The 18,587-nt window shown below is 53.5% G+C and overlaps 1 protein-coding gene across 3 annotated transcripts in view; it reads left to right on the forward strand.

Moving 5' to 3' along the window:
- TRAF3 (TNF receptor associated factor 3) overlaps nucleotides 1-18,587 on the forward strand; it is a 116,495-nt gene that overhangs the window by 81,358 nt on the left and 16,550 nt on the right. The window contains exons 3-8 of one of the 3 annotated variants that reach the window (XM_024981638.2): nucleotides 4,482-4,727; nucleotides 6,334-6,385; nucleotides 9,275-9,379; nucleotides 9,982-10,149; nucleotides 14,862-14,942; nucleotides 17,489-17,563. In XM_024981638.2, coding sequence (XP_024837406.1) covers nucleotides 4,483-4,727; nucleotides 6,334-6,385; nucleotides 9,275-9,379; nucleotides 9,982-10,149; nucleotides 14,862-14,942; nucleotides 17,489-17,563 — 726 coding nt within the window. In that variant the 5' untranslated portion in view covers nucleotide 4,482. Of the gene's footprint in view, nucleotides 1-4,481; nucleotides 4,728-6,333; nucleotides 6,386-9,274; nucleotides 9,380-9,981; nucleotides 10,150-14,861; nucleotides 14,943-17,488; nucleotides 17,564-18,587 lie in introns of those variants that run through there. The other 2 variants (NM_001205586.2, XM_024981640.2) reach the window with 2 other exon arrangements.

The following is an 18,587-nucleotide window of genomic DNA, read 5'->3' on the forward strand; positions in this document are numbered from 1 at the left end:
ACAGGGAAGCCTGGCGTGCTGCAGGCCATGGGGGTCTCAAAGAGTCGGACATGACTGACTGACTGAACTATTATATCCTGCAGCTTTACTGAACAAGTTTATTAGTTCAGCTTGTTTTTAGTTGATTCCTTAGTATGTTCTATGCACAAGATTATATCATCTGAAAATGGAAATAGTTTTACTTCTTCTTTCCAGTCTGGAAGCTGTTTATTTCTTATTTTTCTTGCCTAATTGCTGAGCAAGGGCTTTTTGACAAGGCTTTAAGCTGTCCAGAGTGAGGAAGCAGCTGATGCCCGTGGACTCCCCGACCCAGCGGGAGGAGAGTGTGTCTTCTGGGTGCAGTGCTGCAGTTTACAGGGGATCCTGCATGCGATGCCTCAGTGATGCCTGAAAATGCCAGAGAATCGGGGGCGCCATCTGCTTTTCATGGGAAAAGAAAAACAGGATAAAAGCTGTGCCTGAGGACTTGCCTCAGGGCAGGAGCGCCAGGCCTGCCCTCCCAGCCAGGCCACTCGCAGCTGGACGCCCTGCCTATCTGACCCCCAGAGCCCCCAGGACCTGGCCACCCGCCACACCCACCCAGCTGTGCTGCATCTGTGTGTGTCTGTCTTGCCCTCCGCTAGAGCTGGGATCATCCTGCCCCAAGTCCCGCTCGGGAAGCCCCATCTCCCCAACATGGGGCGCAAGCCTCCCAGCCTGAGGATCCGCAGCCCCTGTAAGCTCTCAGGGGATGCTTCCCGCTCCTGCCGCCATTACCCCTGCTGACCCTGGAGTGCCCCCCTTCCTCAGGACTCCCGCAGAGCTCCCGAGGGGCGGGGACAGTCTCCCTCACCACCTTTCCCTGACAAGCAAGGCAGAGTGCCATGTACGCTGGAGGTACCTGGTTATCTGCTGAGATGAAATGTGGTTGGTTCGGCAACCCCTGCAGAGCCACTCACCTGAGAAGGCCTCTCCCGCCTGATGGGAGTCCAATGGGTATGCCCTCCCACGTTGCATGGCCGAGCCGACTGGCGGCTCTTCAGGAGACGAACACCCGTGGGAGAACCTGAGACTTGCTCACGCACGGCTAGCAGTGCCTTCCAGAAAACACGGCTGAGGCTGAAACAAAGTCAGAGCTTCAGCGTTGGAGCAAAACTGGCTGTTGTCCTCTAAAACAATGTTTGTTTAACAGTTTACTAACCATTGGAGGAAGTATAAAGTGGGCAACCCTTTTAGAAAGATGTTGGGCAATGATTCTATATGGACATGAGTCTGAGCAAACTCAGGGAGTTGGTGAAGGACAGGGAAGCCTGGCATACTGCAGTTCATGGGGTCGCAAAGAGTCGGACACAACTTGGCTACTGAATAACAATATATTTTAAAACGGACGTGATCTTTGACCCAGCGGCCATGTTGCTGTGTGCTTGCCTAAGTGTGCAGAGATGTGTTCAGGAGTGTTCTCTGCAGGTCGTTTATAGTATCAGCTGAAACCAGCCTCATTGTCCGTGAGCAGAACTAGAGAACCCCACGTGGCATGCTGTGTGGCCTTCCCCGTGATACGGTGCCTGTTCACAGGCCGCTGTGGAGAAATGCCCGGGATGCAGTTGGTGATGCAGGAGAGCCGTAGGTTAGTTTGCATGTGTTGCACACGCAGTGTGGTTTGTGTGGAGGAAGGAGGAGATGCATTCCCTCCACATGTGTGTGCTGATCCTAGGTGTCTGCACACTCGCACGGAGACCAGCAGAGCATCCGCCTCTGGGCCTCATTGTCTTCTCTGCGAGTGTCTACTCTCATAGAGAAATCTTCCTGAGGCCCTTCCCCAGCATCGGGCATAGCCACTTAGATTCTAGTCTTACATTTTAAGTGTATGACGCCACGTATAAATGTCACAAATTAACCAAACCTAAATGGAACTGGCTTAAACAGTTACTTTGACATATTCTTTGTTTAGATTTCAAATTGAAGTATCATTCACATACCATAGAGTCCACCCCCTTTAAAGCGTACGGCTCACTGGTTTTTAGTCTCTTCACAGAATGTGCGGTCACCTCTGTGCCCAGTTCCAGAACCCTCGGGTCACCCAGGAAGCCCCGTTCCCGTTAATAGGTGCGCCCACCCCTGCCGACTGAGCACCTGCTCTGGGGCTCTGGGATTTGCCTGTCCTGGGTGCATCGTGTTCAGATCATCTTCTCTGACCTCACTTGCGAGTATTCAGGGAGGGCTGATGCTTTTCCTGTCTGTCCTGCCCAGGTGCTTCTTTCCCTCCATCCCTGGAAGCTCGTTATCCAGCCAGCAGCTCAGCTCAGGAATGGACCGTGCATGGGGCGGGATGGGGGCCTTGGGCGGGGTTTCGAGCAGCCCTTGGGGTGTGTTCCCGGTCAGCACCCCACATTCCAGGGGAGTCCTGACAGGCCTGTGCTCTGCCTTTCAGGACAGGCTGCAGGGAGGTTCTCCTCATGTGCTTGCGATTCTTGGCGTGTGCTCACTTGTCTTAAGCAGCCTGTAAAAACCGAGGAGCCAACCCTGCGTTCTTCACGTGTCTGCAGAGGCCGTGGGACCCACACCTGTTACACGCAAACAAGCAGTGACTGTTTGTCTGAGCTTCATCCTGAGTTGTCTCTTATGTTTGAAGTAGGAATTCACAGCCGAAGAATCAAACATGTCTCACTGAAAACTGTTTACTTGTGGAACACACGTTCCTCACGCATTACAGGATAACACACTAAACCACAGTTGCAAGTAGCGTCTGATCTAAGCGCAGGTTTTCAAGGCATGAAGCTATGAGATTAGTTCTGAAAAATGAAGTTTTCTTTTTTCTGACTTCACAGAAACACAGTTTGCTATGAGTGGCTCAGACCTCACCTTTCCCTCTGTTAACTCAGCAGATGTGTAATGAGAATCTTTTACCTCAGGCCCTAGTGATTCCAGGTGCCCAGGGTCTGTTCAACAAAGCAGATCCAAACCCACACCCTGCCTCAGGGAGTGAGGCAGTAAATAAACCACAAGCAGCAGTCTTGGGAGGATGGACCGCGGGGGTGGGCCTTGAGTGGGCTGACCAGGGTGGGCTCCGTGAAAAGGCGGGAGGGGTGTGGAGAGGAGGGCGGCGGAGCTGGGGTCAGCATCTACAGGAGGACGGGCAGGCGACCCGTGGCAACAGCCTGACTCCTGGTTGATCCGTTTCCCAGACAGGCACCTTCCCGTTTAGTGTCTTGACAAACAGGATACTAATCAGTGATGGTGAGCAAAGGGTTGCTGGGGGTCACTTTGAAATCTTTTTTTTTTTTTGGTGTCACTAATAGATGCCACAGGAGGCTCCTGCGCTTAGCACAGTAGTGTACTGTTTTGTTAAAAGTAACCCCCGTGTGGCTGGAACACGGGTAATCTTCCTGTCATGGGCACTGCCTCCTGCGTGGTTCCTGCTCGTCCCGGCCACGGGCGCACCTCCCTTCGGCCCTGTCCAGGGGCGGGAAGAGGCAACGTGAGGAGTGAGCCTCGGGCAGCGCGGCCTCTGCCCCCGGCCCACCAGGTCCCCTGGGGCCGGGGGTGCAGTGTGCCCCATTCCCACAGAACCCGAGTCTGGCCTGGCCTGGCTGGTGGGGAGCCTCGGGCTGAGGGGGGGCGGTGGACACCCAGCGCCTCATAAGGAGAAGGCATTTAGGGAGCCTCGGGCTGAGGCGGGGGTGGACACCCAGCACGTCATAAGGAGAAGGCATTTGGGGAGCCTCGGGCTGAGCAGGGAGGGGTGCCCAGCACCTCATGAGAAGGATTTGGGGAGCCTCGGGCTGAGGGGGGGGCGCCCAGCACCTCATAAGGAGAAGGCATTTGGGGAGCCTCGGGCTGAGCAGGGAGGGGTGCCCAGCACCTCATGAGAAGGATTTGGGGAGCCTCGGGCTGAGGGGGGGCGCCCAGCACCTCATGAGAAGGATTTGGGGAGCCTTGGGCTGAGGGGGGGGCGCCCAGCACCTCATAAGGAGAAGGCATTTGGGCCTTAGTTGTGTCAGTAGCAGAAGTAGAAGGATTGAGTAGGAGCATAGCTGGTCTTGAGAGACCCGGTGAGTTTTGAAAGGAGCTCTGTTGTGTCTCCAGGCACCTTCTACTTTGCTGGGACAGGGCCTCGCAGGTGGGGACTGGCCATGTGTCACTGTGCGGTTGGCCAGGCCCAGCATCCCCGCTGGCATCCAGTCCTGGGCACCGGGTCCCGCACACCCAGGGCGGGTCCGAGGCTGCAGGGCAGGCTCGAGAAGGGGGCCGGGCAGCCCGCCCAAGGGAGGTGGTTGCTGGGTGACAGGAGCTGCACCGTCAGAACGGTCCGGTCCGTAGAATCCGAAGTGACGCAGAGCATCATCTGCATTTTAAATTGAAGAGCCTTAACAATGCAATCTGCGCCTCGCAGCAGGCCCCGGGCGGAGACCTGGGTGCTGGAGGCTGGAAGCCCGCGGGGAGCCCTGGCCGGCTGCCGGCCCCCCGCCACGTCCCTGCTCTGATGGACCCCCTTCTCCTAGGATGGAGCCCAGTAAGAAGCTGGACGCGGCCGGCGCCCTGCCTGCCAACCCCCCGCTGAAGCTGCACCCCGAGCGCGGAGCCGGGCCGGCCGTGCTGGTCCCCGAGCAGGGTGGCTACAAGGAGCGCTTCGTCAAGGCCGTGGAGGACAAGTACAAGTGTGAGAAGTGCCGCCTGGTGCTCTGCAGCCCCAAGCAGACGGAGTGCGGGCACCGCTTCTGCGAGACCTGCATGGGCGCCCTGCTCAGGTGCGTCTGGCTGGAGGGCCTGGGTCCGGCTGCAGACTTGGGGCGCCCCCCCAACTCCCCCCGCAAGGTCTTTCCCCTGGGGCCCCTGTCCCCTGTCTGCCTGGCCCAGTTTTGCTGGAGGCGCTCACGTTCTGGGGAGGAGCCACCCCGTCCACCAACGATGGTGGGGCCCTTCAGGGCGATCCCCCAGGATAGGGGATGTGCAGCCAGTTCGGGATGTGGGGGGCAGGTCCTCGGTAAGGACAGGACGCCCTGGAGCTGAGTGTCAGGAGTCCGCAGCAGCCCTCGCGGGCACGTCGTTGTGAATTAACGCGTTCAAAGCCCCCAGCGTCAGGGAGGCTGGAGTTGTATAGCAGAGCGTGCTGGTTCATCCCGCAGGTTTCACCCGGCGGGGTGCTGAGCACTGTGCTCAGCCTGGGCCCCCACCAGCGAGTGGGAACCGGGAAGGCTGCCCTGGCTCGTCCAGCCCTCCGCTGGGGGCAGCCTCCCTCCCCAGGGCTCCCTCTGGGGACTTGCGGCTGAGCTCTCGTCCTCTTCCCCCAGACTGAGGACTCAGGTCTGGAACGGAGTTTAGTGGCGCAGCCCCAGGGCGCCTGCTTTCCCTGTGCGGGGCACCGTGGGCCGGGGGCGGGGTCTCTTCCAGTCTCTGCCCTCCTCTGCTCCTGGCGCTCCTCCTGCTCCAGCCTTCGGCAGGTGTCAGGGGATCCTGCCCAGGCGCCCTGGGCTCTAAGGGCGCTCAGAAAGTCCCATGATTAAAACAGGTGAGCACAGGCTCCGTGCTGGTGAAGTCTGGATGAGCGAGCTATCATTTTAAAGCCTGTTAATGTCCCTGCCCCCGACCCTCAGGTCTCCCACCCTCTCCCCAGGGCCCCCCTGCCCACCTGCCTGCTGCTCCCGGATCCCCCACAGTGCCCCTGGCCTGGATGCCAGGTGCTCTCAGGCTGTCGAGGGCAGGGGCCCTGGAAGGAAGGAGCACTCAAAATTAGTTTTTTATTTTTAATCTCTCGGAGGTGGTTTCCAGCACAGGATGGGGGTGAGACTCAAGTCCAAAAAAGGGCAGCTAGGGAGCAGTGGCTCGTGTCCTGAGTTTGGGGACAAGAATCATGTAGGAGACTCGTGGTCTCTGTAGACAGGCTCAGCTTTCGATTCCCACGGGATTCAAGTCCTTGGAATTCCATCAGCCTTTCAGCGGCTGTGAAGGAGACAGCCTGTGAATCCAGCACTTTCTGTGCTGGTAAGGCAGCACTGTTCAGAGGCCCTCCGGGGAGCTGGGGACACTCACGCCACAGAGCCCCTCCGCGCGGAGCTGCTTTTGGTTTCTGAAATGAAATTTCACTTTTAATTGAAAGGGACTTTCCAAGAGGGACTGATCTAAGCTGCTCTGCTGAAAAACTTCCTTATGAAAAATCACTACTAAAAAAGAATCTTAGCCCTTTTCTCCCATTTAAACCGTATTTAAACCAAACTTACCCTGGCATCCTGAAGCCCTGGTGCTCTGAGCTCTGCACAGCAGACACGACCCCTAAGTGAATGGCTCAGTATTCCCAGTGGGTTCAGATGAGAAGGTGCTCACCCTCTAACACGTTTACTGTGTCTCTCCCCTCAGCTCCTCCAGCCCAAAATGTACTGCTTGTCAAGAAGTCATCATCAAAGACAAGGTATTCCTGGTTTTTAAAAAGCTGTTTAGTCTCCGTGTTGCGCTGGGTGGTGCCTTCCGCAAGGTTCGCATCTTGCGCGCTGGCTCTGAGTTTCCCTGGCTCTGATGGCTGGCAGAGCAGGGTCGAGGCAGGGGGCTGTAAGCACCCCGGCACACCGGGCAGATATGCTGGGCAGGTGCTTCGGCCCCGAGCCTGCCTCCTCCCCTGGGTCAGTCATGGTTTCACCTCCCAAGACCCCGGGTGGGGGATGTGCACTGTTGTCTCAGGTCCTCCTCCCAGATGGCTGCACTCAGGCTTCAGACGGTGCTGGTCTGCAGGCCCTACCGAATGTGCTGTCTCCTGTTCCACGCAGCGCCTGGAAGTCATTAGACACATGCGCTTTCAGCCCTCCCGTCCCCTGCGTGGCTGAGGGTGCCTCAGAGCTTGTGAGGGTCCCGCAGCCCAGCACCCAGGGGCCTGGGCCCTTCTCACCCACCGTGTGGTCGTCTGCACCCTGCCAAGCTCTCCCAGGCACACTTCTCATTTGAAACCACTCGTTCTTGAAGTACTTAAAAGATCAATAAAAATACGTGGTTCTGATATTTTGATTAATGAACCTAACCATTTTTTAAGTGTAGGCCATTAAATTGTACAGTGAAGTTCTCACTCGGGTTTTCCCGTGGCCTTGCTGTTTGGCAGCACCGGTGCGCGTGGGGACTTGGGGCTTGCTGGTGACGGGGGCCCGAGGGCTGCCAGGATGGGCCCCAGCATCAGCTGCTCCAGGCAGGTCAGAGACAGAATTGTCCGAAATCCGCATACCTGTGCCTCCTCAGCATTTACCTGCCCAGCAGTAGGGAGGGGATTTTTTGTAAGAAAAACAGGTCACTGAGCTCTACCCCTTGTTTTAACACGGCAACCTGTTAGCGATTATCTAACCAATGTAACAAGCTTCCCCAGTGGCTCAGTGGTAAAAAACCCACCTGCCAATACAGGAGACACAATACAGTTCAATCCTTGGGTCAGGAAGATCCCCTGGAGAAGGAAATGGCAACCCACCCCAGTATTCTTGCCTGGGAAATGCCCATGGATAGAGGAGCCTGGTGGGCTGCAGTCCACGGGATCACAAAGAGTCAGACACAACTGAGCGACTAAATAACAACAGCAAACCAATGTGACTGGGAGAGGAGGTTGAAGCAGTGGGCTGAGGTGAACTTTTTTAGTGCCTCATTTCATTATTCAGAGTTGTTACCCCTGTTTTTCAATGGCATTGATAGCTGAAGAACGATTATGGAGTTTGATGAAGACTTGTAAATGAGACTGAATAAGCCAGGGATCCTCATGGGGAAATGTAGGTCTGGTTGGGCCCCAGGAGACTCACCTCAGCCACTGGGCAGGTCACTGAGGCGGGCACCGCCCCAGGGCCTCTGCTTCCCCATCTATAAAATGGGATGGTTGCAGAAATGATACGAGCTCTTTCTCAGCCCTGAAGTTCTGTACTTTTATTGTTCTTAGGTTTTCAATCTATGAAAAGTTATGAAGTTATGTTAGTCGCTCAATTGTATCAGACTCTTTGTGACCTTATGGACTGCTGCCCACCAGGCTTCTCTGTCTGCGGAATTCTTCAGGCAAGAATACTGGAGTGGATTGCCATTCCCTTCTCCAGGGGATATTCCCAACCCAGAGATTAAACTTGGGTCTTCCGCATTGCAGGCAGATTCTTTACCATTTGAGCCACTGGGGAACCAAAGTTAAACTCAAGTGATTTAAGAAACTTAGGGAATTCCCTGGTGATCCAGCGATTAAGACTCTGTGCTTCTGCTGACGTGGACCCAGTTCAGTCCCTGGTCAGAAAACTAAGATCCCACAAGCCATGAGGGGCAGCCCAAAGAAAAGAAAATAAACTTAGCAGCACAGAAAGATCATTTTCTGTGATCACATTATTTCTTACTGGTTCAAAATACCTGTTCTGTTGACTTCAACATCTTAAATTATGACCTTTTAAAAAAAGTCATGTTTACCTAAGATTAGATTTGGCTCCAAATTAGTTTATTTTTAACTCTTAGCAGCTGTTGATTCTATTTCTTTACTTTTGGAGTCAAGAAAGAGCTCTCTGGTTTTCTGCTGTTACAGAGCATTAGTGCGTGGGGGTTTCTTAGAAGTGTCTGAGTACTAGGGTGGTGTAGCTTGTGTTGTTAGAAGGACTGAGAGTACTTGCTCTCTAAGGGAAAAAGAAAATTCAAGGAGGGTTTTCATTTTCAAAGGGGGACATTTTCGTTGTTGGATTAACTATATCTTTGCAACATGTTTTTAAAAGTTGCTTAAATAGCACGCTAATGCCTTCTTTTTGGTGAAAAATGAGTTAGTTACAAGTGATAATACCCTTCAGAGCAGGAACCAAGATAAATGTTGTACAAACCGTCTGCAGCTTGTTGTCTTTTAGGGTTGATTCTCTGTTCCTCCGGCGAGGATCTAGCAAGGCCTCCCGCTGTAGCGCCCACTCCCACCGCCCCATTCCTCCATGGGACGTTCCGCTCCCAGCAAGGCTGGGGCCTGGCAGTGTCCAGGATCCAATGTGAACTCGGTCCTGGTGTGGGCTCGCCCTGAGAATGTGAGTCCATCTAAAACGCTTGGATGCTCCAGAGTGATCTTCAGTTGTTCAGTACAGCTTGCTTACTCTGGGTTTATCCATGAAAAGCTGGTAGTTAAGGTTGTATCATGTAAACTGTGTCTCTTAGTGGGGATGGCTCCTTCTTTCTGCTCACTTAGACATTAAAACGGTCCTTAGTGCTTTGTGAGCCCTCTTCAGAGATGTGCTCGTGACTTTTTAGAGTGGTCTTGCCTTGTCTAAAGTAGCAGCATGTGGAGATTAAGAAATCTTAATCCTCTAAAATAGCTGTCTTTCAATTTCAGGTGTTTAAGGATAATTGCTGCAAGAGGGAGATTCTGGCCCTTCAGATCTTCTGTCGGAACGAGGGCCGGGGCTGCACGGAGCAGCTGGCCCTGGGGCACCTGCTGGTGAGTGCGGCGAGACACCCAGAAACAACGGCCCCGGTCAGCACCGTGGAGCCCCAGACCACGCCTGCATCCGCCTCTCAGACACAACCAAATAGGAGAGCAGACAGAGCCACTTGGGTGGCAAGTGTTATTTTTATGATATCACAGGCAGAAATGTCAATTGGTTTTTGAGCACCCTACCCTATTTAGAGTAGAAAGAAATCTGAATTGACTGTTAATTATAGAAGGCCCATTTAAACCTCCTTTTTATAACCATAAAATTCCATGTAACTTCTTATGTTTTTTTTTTTTTATTACTGTCATATTTAATCCTGGAAGGATATTTGAATTAGAATAAAACTAAGTCCTTAGCGGATAACCATTTATTTATCCAGGAAGAAAGGTTAATTGACTTAGTTCTTCAAAAGCAATATAGTTTGAGTAATCACTAAATGGAATATGAAATTCAGTATCTCTTGATAGGTTGGTCACTCTTCTCGGTGAGAAACTGGTCTAGCGGCCGATAAGAGACGCTTGCGTAGGATTTGACACCCTAGAGGCTGCGGTTGGTATCTCAGCCTGGAGGCCTGCCGGCTGAGAACTCCGGATGGTCTGCCTTCCAGGTGCATTTGAAGAATGACTGCCAGTTTGAGGAGCTCCCGTGTGTCCGTGCCGACTGCAAAGAGAAAGTGCTGAGGAAGGACCTGCGTGACCACGTGGAGAAGGCCTGTAAATACCGCGAGGCCACGTGCAGCCACTGCAAGAGCCAGGTCCCCATGGTCACACTGCAGGTGCGGTGTCCCCCACCCCCCCTTGGCTCTGTCCAGAGCCCGCTCATCCATAGGATCGCTCGCCCAGTGACTGTCCTCTCAGAAATAAAGAGAAGAGATAGGTGTAACCAGCAACTTTCATCTGACTATTTCAGAGCTAAGCTGTATTTGTTTTGCCCATTTTGATTTACGCAATTAGCATTTTCCATTGCCTTGATCGACTGTCATTTGGGGTGCCAAAAAAAAAAAGGTAGAATTTACCACTTGTCCCAGGGAATAGCCTCCTCTTGTCGGATCGCTTAACCATTCTACGGCTCCGAGACAGAACCATCACTTCAGCAGGGTGATTGATCCCACAGCGTTGAAGTACAGCTGTCTCTCTTGGAGAGAGAGGAGAAGTTAACATTTCTTCGTGCCTCCCTTGTTTCTGCACGGTTTTATATTGTGCGCATGTTAGAATCAGATCACTTATGTGTAAATTAAAGAGAAACAGATGTTGGGATGAAGGACAAGCTTCCAGAAGAGTCAGTGGTGTGGACAGTGTTGAATATTTGGTTGTTGAGTACATATTTACTACATGCCTACTGTGTGCTGGGCGCTGTTCTAGGGGTTCAGGGTGACCTCATCTTCCAGTGGGAAGAGGTCATAAGTACGACAAAGACGGGAGGAGGGGTGGTGAGGGCAGGCCCCTCCAAGGCCGTCGGGACGATGCAGAAAGAGCATTGGGGCAGGGGGAGCGGCCACGGGCAGCTCTGGCTCCAAGACGGAGCCCACTCAGCAGGTGGATTTCAGGGGCTGCCTCGCACAGGGCAGGGGCGAGGTGGGAAGTTGATGGGAGCAGGCTAGAGGTGGGCGTCTGGGCAGCCCTGAGCAAGGGGCAGATGTGGTTGGTCAGCATTACACGGAGCCAGTGGGATTAGCTGGTGGCTTGAGCACAGACTGTGAGTTGAGCGGATGCCCAGAGCTTGTAACTAGAGCAGCAGATGAACCAGAGTGCCCTGTCCAGGTGTGGCTCAGGGGGAGAGAGTGGGCTCTGGGAAGGAGGGAGTGGTCTGGGCCACAGTGTGTGAATAGGTGGTCCTGGCAGCCCAGGCCCTAGAGCGAGTAGAGAGAAGGGCCAGTCAAGGCCTGAGGCCTGGGCGCCCAGTGCTTACAGCCTGCAAAGCAAGGGGGTCATCCAGCGGAGGGGCGGCCAGCCTGGGAGGGCCCCAAGGGGAACGTCCCAGAGGGAGATGTGGGGCGTGGCAGGGCAGGTGGGGGCGGAGCTGGGGCTGGGCAGGGCTTCTGAACCCAGCAGGCCAGTGACTGGTGGGTCAGCAGACAGAGGGGCCCTGGACAGGCAGCCAGGCCTGAGGACCACCAGCTTGTTCCTGGCAGATGTTCAGGAGCACATACTGACCCCATTTAGAAATGGTTGTCTTAGTTTTTCTGTATGAAGTGAGAATAATCACCGTAACCTCCACTTTACCTTCTTTGCTTAACTTTTCTGTGCCTGTGACTTTCTTCCCTCATGAAGTCTGTTTCCTGTATGATTGTTGTTTCTGGTTATTAATAACCTTTAAGTGACCTCCCCTTTGTAAAATAGCAATAGTATTTTTCATAATTGAATAACTTCTTCAGTAATTCAATTTGAGTGAAGGCAACATGTACCCAATGAGCAATCCTCCCGACCTTACACATATTACCATGTTGCTATCAAAGTTATACTTTGCTTCTTGCAAAAATCAATTACCTCTATTTGCAGAATAGAATTCAGAAACTAATTTTCATTTGATAAAGAATTGTAGAGCATGTGAGTGAAGTAGCTTGTCAGTAACCGATTCTGAGCTCAGTCAAGCCTGCGCAGAGGCAGGTTTTGGAACAGCAGCATCGCTGGTGGTGGCTTGAAACGCTGGGGCAGCAGACCCCGAGCTAGTTGCCCAGGACACACAAGAGAGCATATCACAGTCTCGCCCCTTCACGCCACCGTCTGGCGGGGGAGACAGCCAGCTGTGTAAATGCCGGTGTGGGAAGGGCCAGTTCACCTGGCCTGACAGGGTCGGTGAGGGCTGTCAAGAGGAAGTGGCATTTGACCTGACGGGGGGTCTTAAATGTGTTGACTGCAGAGAGGAGGCAGGTGCAGAAGCACAGAGCAGTAATTGCAAGTTTGGGGCCTGAGTTGTACAAGGAAACCTTCCTCATAAATCTTCCTACCCTTCAGTGATGGGGGCATCCTGGCGTGTCCTCAGGGTGCTGACCCTGCAGTGCGTCTTGGGGCAGATCTTGCTTTCTGTCCGCCTGTGATCACTGTGGGGAGCATGCTGGTGCCCCCGCTCTGGGCCCCGGGGCCCTGGCGCCAGCAGGCAGCCACACCCGTACTTCCTGCCCCGCCAGGAAAGGGCCCTCATCTTGTCAGTGGTGGCGGAATTCGACTCCCAAGTCTTGTTCTTTCAACTCGCATACAGTCTCGTCCTCTCAGGCCTTAAGTCTATTTTTCAAAAGCACAGTTGTTTAACTTAGGCCTGAAGCCCCAGGTCATCCTGACTTTCCTCCTTGTCCTGCGTTCTGTGGTGTGACAAGTACATCAAGTGTTGATAAAAGTAGACTGATACAGCACGGAGACCCTCAGGGTCTTATGAGCAGTTCTTTTCTATCTTTAAACCATGGTATTGGCGTGCCGGGTATTTTTGAGTTTGTGTTTTTAATCTGTTAGCATAAAGCATCAGAAAAAAAATTCTTCCATTTAGCCCAGAGATTATAGAGTATCATTCTCTTTGAACAGTTCTGTTAATTTGTTAAAAGTCAAAGAGTTGTAAAGGGTGGCCAAGGGTCACCTCTTAACTCATTACATCTACAGAGACCCTCTGAGGTCCAGGGTGAGATATTTCAGGGGTCACTGTTCAACCCACTGAAGTGGGCAAAGCTATAAATGGCAATTCACAGGAAATAGAAATGCTTAAAGTAAAGAGCGTGCTGATAGCTACACGTTAAAGAATTGCAAGTCACACCATTGCCTATTTCACCCATCGCTGTTGGAGATGGGAAGGTTTGACAGAACTGGCAAAACCCCCCAAATCCCATGTGAGACGCTTACCCTCCGATAGCCAGAAAAGCCTGTTTTGATCATCCTTGCACAAGTCTGCAGGCTGCACATGAAGCTCCTGACTGGCCTGGCGTGCAGGCCCCAGCCTCTCCTCCCGCTGCCCCCTGCCTGCCCTCCCCAGCGCACGGCCCCTCCCCTGAGTTGTCTCAGCGCTCCCCCTGCGACCCCACCCCCAGGCGCTCTCCCCGCACCCCTGCCGCGGGGTGATTGTCCATCCATGCTCCTCGCTGTCCTGGGCCAGGCTGACCCAAGGCCAGGGCAGGCCCGGCCTGGTGAATGGGAGCTTTGGGAGGGGGGTGTGGCACCTGGAGCACTGGCCACATCCGTTCTCCAGGCCCGGGACTGACTCCATCCTTACCCCTGCCCTCCGAGGGACATCTGGTCACTCCCCGCCTACAGATGACACCGTCTGGCCGAGACGTCCCACTGAAAGATGCAGGAAGCCTTGACTTGGCACCGGGGAACTTGTAGGGATTCTGAGCAGTACCCGGGGGGGTCCCCTCACGGGAGGTGCTGGTCAGGCTCAGTCCAGCCAAGAGCCTTCCAATGAGCTCCAGACAGCCATGGGCTCGCCCATTGCAGGCGCTGGGGGCTCTGTGGGCCTCCAGGACCATGCTCAGGAGCAGAGGGGTCCTCTCCACACTGCCCACCTACCAGGCTGATCCAGACCAGGGACTGCTGGCGGCAGGATGACTGGCCTCGCGGACCAGAGCAGCGTCCTTGCGGGCACTGTGTCCCTGGCCCACACATCTCCCGGTCAGACAGCCCGTGGCTAGCGCTGCCCCGATGCAGCCTGGCTGGAGGCCCTGCCAGCAGAACCGGAGTGTCCTAGGCCTGAGGGAAGCCCACCATCTCTCCTCCTGCCAAGTGCTGCCCTCTGAGGCCTGGCTCCGCAGTTGTGTTTCATGGCAGGTCTAGGATCTCCCTGTGTGGCCTCTGTCACGTGTCTGGAGGTGCTGTCTCCAGGCCCGCTTGGGCTTGCTGGCCTGCGGGAGCTCTGGCCCATGCTTTGCCGGTGGCAGGTGTACCGGACAGGTGCCAGCAGGTGCCCATGGCACCGAGTTTGGCAGTGGCCATCACCCAGGCTCTATGTTGAAATCTGTGCCATCAGAGAATGGCCACACTGGAACATACCTACATCGTCCTTGCATTAAAGGGAATCCAGGCACGTTCTCAGGACAGAATTTAAATTCCCGGGGATCACACTGTTTTCAGGCTCTTGAGAAGCATTGTTTCCAGACTCCAAGCTGAGAAGCAAGAGGGGAAATGTCCACCCCAGCCAGCAGAGGCTGGGCCCCGGCATCCACCCCTGTGTGAGCGAGCTTGCTGGGCGCAGGTGGCAGGGCGGCGTCGGCCTGGGGGACACAGCTGGAGGGCATGCAGGTGGGCTGGGGCAGGACTGTCCTAGAGTGTCCCCCTCTTAAGTCACTCCGACCAGTCAGGTCTGCGGAGCTCTGGGGAGAGCCCGCCTTGTCAGCACTCACACTTCTGTAACACAACGGCCCATGCAGGTGTGATGGGAGTCTGAGGACACACGGGCATGACTATGGACAGGGGGCACCCTCTGGGGCCTCGTGGGGGCGCTGGCGGCCTCTGAAGGAAGGCAGGTCTTGTGTTTCAGAGTTAGCAACGGTCTCTCTTTCTCCTCCAGAAACACGAAGACACGGAGTGTCCCTGCGTGGCAGTGTCCTGCCCACACAAGTGCAGCGTCCAGACCCTCCTGAGGAGCGAGGTGAGGGCTGCAGCTGCGCCCCTGCAGGGGCTGGGGGTCCTACGGGTCCCCACTTCCCCCTTGACGCCGAGGCCTGAGGTCATCACAGTCCATGGTGGTAATAGAGTAGAACGATGAAAAACCTCTTGCTGTTATTGAAAATCAGATATTTCAGAAGCAAGCAGTTAAAAGCTACAGAGTGGTGGATTCAGAGCAAAAATATTGAGAACTGAGGAAATGGGAATATATTCAGTACAAGCGTGGGCGACACTTCTTAGGTTTAAATCTGTAGAAGAGGAATTACTCTATGACTGTCTCAGGAAGATCAGTTGACTGAGAGATACTCATGAGCGGTTTCCGCCACACGGGCCGTGCAGGGTCTGCCCTGGGGTGAGAGGGTGGCAGGTGGCGGGGGGCGCCTGGACAGCGGCCCTCGGGCCCACTGTCCCTGAGGCAGGTAGATCCTGCGGTCACCTTGTCTGACCAGGGTATATCCAGGTGGAACAGTTCCAAGACTTTTTGGTGCTCTGCACCTGGCCCTGGCCTGGGTCCCTTTGGCTGCTGTTCTGGGAGCTGGCGGGGCGCCTGTGGGCTTCGGGGTGCCTGCAGGCCTGGTCCCCACACCGAGCGCCCTCGGGCCTGGGCGCTCTGACCTGAGGAGCCTGCTCACCTCAGCCCTTTTCAGCCACCTGGGATTTGACACTGCAGGTACTGCAGTGGTGGAGGAGGTCGGTCTCTCCCGTCCCTGAGGCCAGGGACACGGGTGCAACAGGACCCCGGAGCCCCTCTCACCGAGGTGCCCTGTCCCGGAATGTCCCTGCTGGGAAGGGGCAGGTCTTGCCGGGTGTGATGGTGGTTCCTGGGCCCCTGGCTATGCCTCAGAGAACAGCGAGGGCACTGTCTCCACAGCTAGGAAGCCCCTCTGTTAAAGTGAACGTACGAAGAGGCTGCTGTGGAAATAACTTCCAGGGTTCCATATGCTTTCCTCAGTTTTGACTCAGGCAGGGCTATCTATATTAGGAACAAAATTGTCTCCATTTGCCTTTAAGTTATCTTTATTTTAAAAAATGTTTAAACCTGCATTGATCTCGGGTTTCTGGTGAAAGGTGCCCTTTTACAGATGGTTCTTACTGTAGTCTCGAGCTCCCCTAAATTCTGTAGGGCTCTGAGAGTAATGATGATGAAGCCAATTTAGGGAAAGTACAACCCTGAGCTTATAGTTGTAGAAAATAGTGCTAAACTCGATATGTCCCCAATTTTAACATTACAAGCATTAGCTGGTTAGATTTATGACTGTACCGATGGCAGTGAAAGAAAACGTTTTACGATTTTCAAACTGACGTCACTGCACACACGGCCGCCTGTTGAATTTCTGTGCCTGTCACCCGCCACGTGCCTCCTGGGCGCTTCTTCCAGGTGCGGCCACCACCACCCGCCCAGGCCCAGACCTTCCTCCGGGTTGGCCTTGGCAGCGGGCAGCTGGGTCCCTCGGGCCTGTCCTGTAACTGGCACGGCCGGCAGGAAGGCTGTGCTTTGAGCCTCTCCCTCTCGCCCTGAGTACGGACCTGGCGGGAGGGGACTGTGTCCCAGAGAACAGAGGAAAAGGCATCGTGGCCACCTTCACCCACCAGAGCGAAGTCCTACACGCGCTGGCTCCCGGGAGAACACGCTCCCGGGCCCCCACGCACTGCGCTCACAAGCTGCTCTGCTAATTCAGGGTCTGATCGTTTTCTCTAAAGAAAATCTGTCCCTTGAGTTTCCAATAAAGAAAGAGAGTATCTTTTAGACTGTGTTAGTCTAACGCAAAACTCCGTGTCTATAAAATGCAGATGTTTCCATTCCCTCCTCCCCTGCGGGGCATCCCAAGCGGTGTGTGTTTGGCCATTTGCTGACGTTGAAGCGGAGCACGTGGCTCCTCCTGGTTGTCCTCCCGAAGTGGAGGGGAGCACGTTCAGATCCATGCCATTAGGATGACTCAGGGGTCTCTGAAAGCCACATGAATTTCTGGGCAAACTGAGGGAGGGGAGTCTTTTCAGAAGGAGAGTCCCCTCTGCAGTTGTCGTGAGTGTGGGGGGCCGGGAGCGCCTGTGTGCGCTTCCCTGGAGAGAGAGACACCTACTTCTGTGTACTGTATACAGGCGTGTGGCCCAGCTACATCGGAATGCTTTCTATTTTTTGTGTTTCATGCAGTTTTTTTGTTTATAGTCTTTAAATGTGCTTTTCAGTTTTTTTTTTTTCCTTCTTAAAATTCTGCGGACAGCGTGTCACAAAACAAGTTGTTCTAAAAAAAGCCGCAAGTGTAAGAAATGTTAAAGTAAATGTATTTCTGTATATGGTGTATATATGTGTATGCACGTGATGATACTGTATATTTAGTATATATGTGTATACACGTGATGATGCTGTATATTTACTGGGTAGAAGTCCAGGAAGCAGGTGGTGTAAACACACCTGCTGATGAACCCCATTCGTGATATTAGAACGCAGATGCTACCTGTGCCCTTGATATGTTTGAACATTTTCATGCAAACGTTTGTGCCACAACTCACGTCTCTTTCCCGTTGCAGTTGAGTGCACACTTGTCAGAGTGTGTCAATGCCCCCAGCACCTGTAGTTTTAAGCGCTATGGCTGCGTTTTTCAGGTCAGTATCCGACATTCGTCCTTCCCAGTCGCTGACATTCCGCCATGAGAGAAAGTTAACTCTGTTGACATTTTAACGTGCAGGCTCCGAGCTTTCCGTTCTGTTATGGCGCCGAGTCACCAGCTGCGCACGGTGGCAGAGCCGCGTGCAGCAGCCGTTGGGCCCACTTTTCAGGCCGGGGGTGTCGTGAGACTTCAGGTAGACACCTGTGCTGAGGGGGAGTTAATGCCTTAGCAGAAGGATCACACTGAAACCAGCAGGACGTGGGGTGGGGTCTCTAGGTAGACTGGCGCCCCGGACATGGCTTCGGCAGCACACATGTGTGCCAGCGCACGGCCGTGAGCGTTGCACACGCGTGTGTCCTTAGTGCGTCCCATGCACACGCCACACCTCCCGGACTGCCGGGCGGAGAGGAGTCGCCTCCACTGCCACGCCTGTGCCTGCTCCTGGTTTTTTTGTTTTTTTAACACACCTGAGACTCCTGGTGGATTTGAACTAGTTTTCATTTAAATGTATGTCTTGATTTTAGAACTATCAATGGTCAGTATATACTTCAATTAAAGAGTTTTATATTTGATTTTTATGTATTATCAATACATTATTGTGAAATCAGTACAGGGATATTAGCATCTCAGCATTTTCTTAGAAAGTGATTTTTTTTAACACACCTGAGGTTGCTAGTGGATTTGAACTAGTTTTCATTTAAATGCATATCTTGATTTTAGAACTATCAAAGGGCAGTATATACTTCAATTAAAGCACTTTATATTTGATTTTTATGTGTTATCAATACGTTATTGTGAAATCAGTGCAGAGATATTGGCATCTCAGCATTTTCTTAGAAAGCAAAAAGCCTGAGAGTGAGGACGAATGTAGCTTGCCCTCTGCTCGGCTCTCAAAGAGACTGAGCCCTCACCGCTGTTATGTCGTATGTACTTACACACCATTCATTCTGTGTATGTATATATATATGTTGATATTTAGCAATACTTGTATGAACATATATATATGAATATTCTATGTA

Source organism: Bos taurus, chromosome 21 (assembly GCF_002263795.3).
Source record: "Bos taurus isolate L1 Dominette 01449 registration number 42190680 breed Hereford chromosome 21, ARS-UCD2.0, whole genome shotgun sequence".
Taxonomy (NCBI): Eukaryota; Metazoa; Chordata; class Mammalia; order Artiodactyla; family Bovidae; genus Bos; species Bos taurus.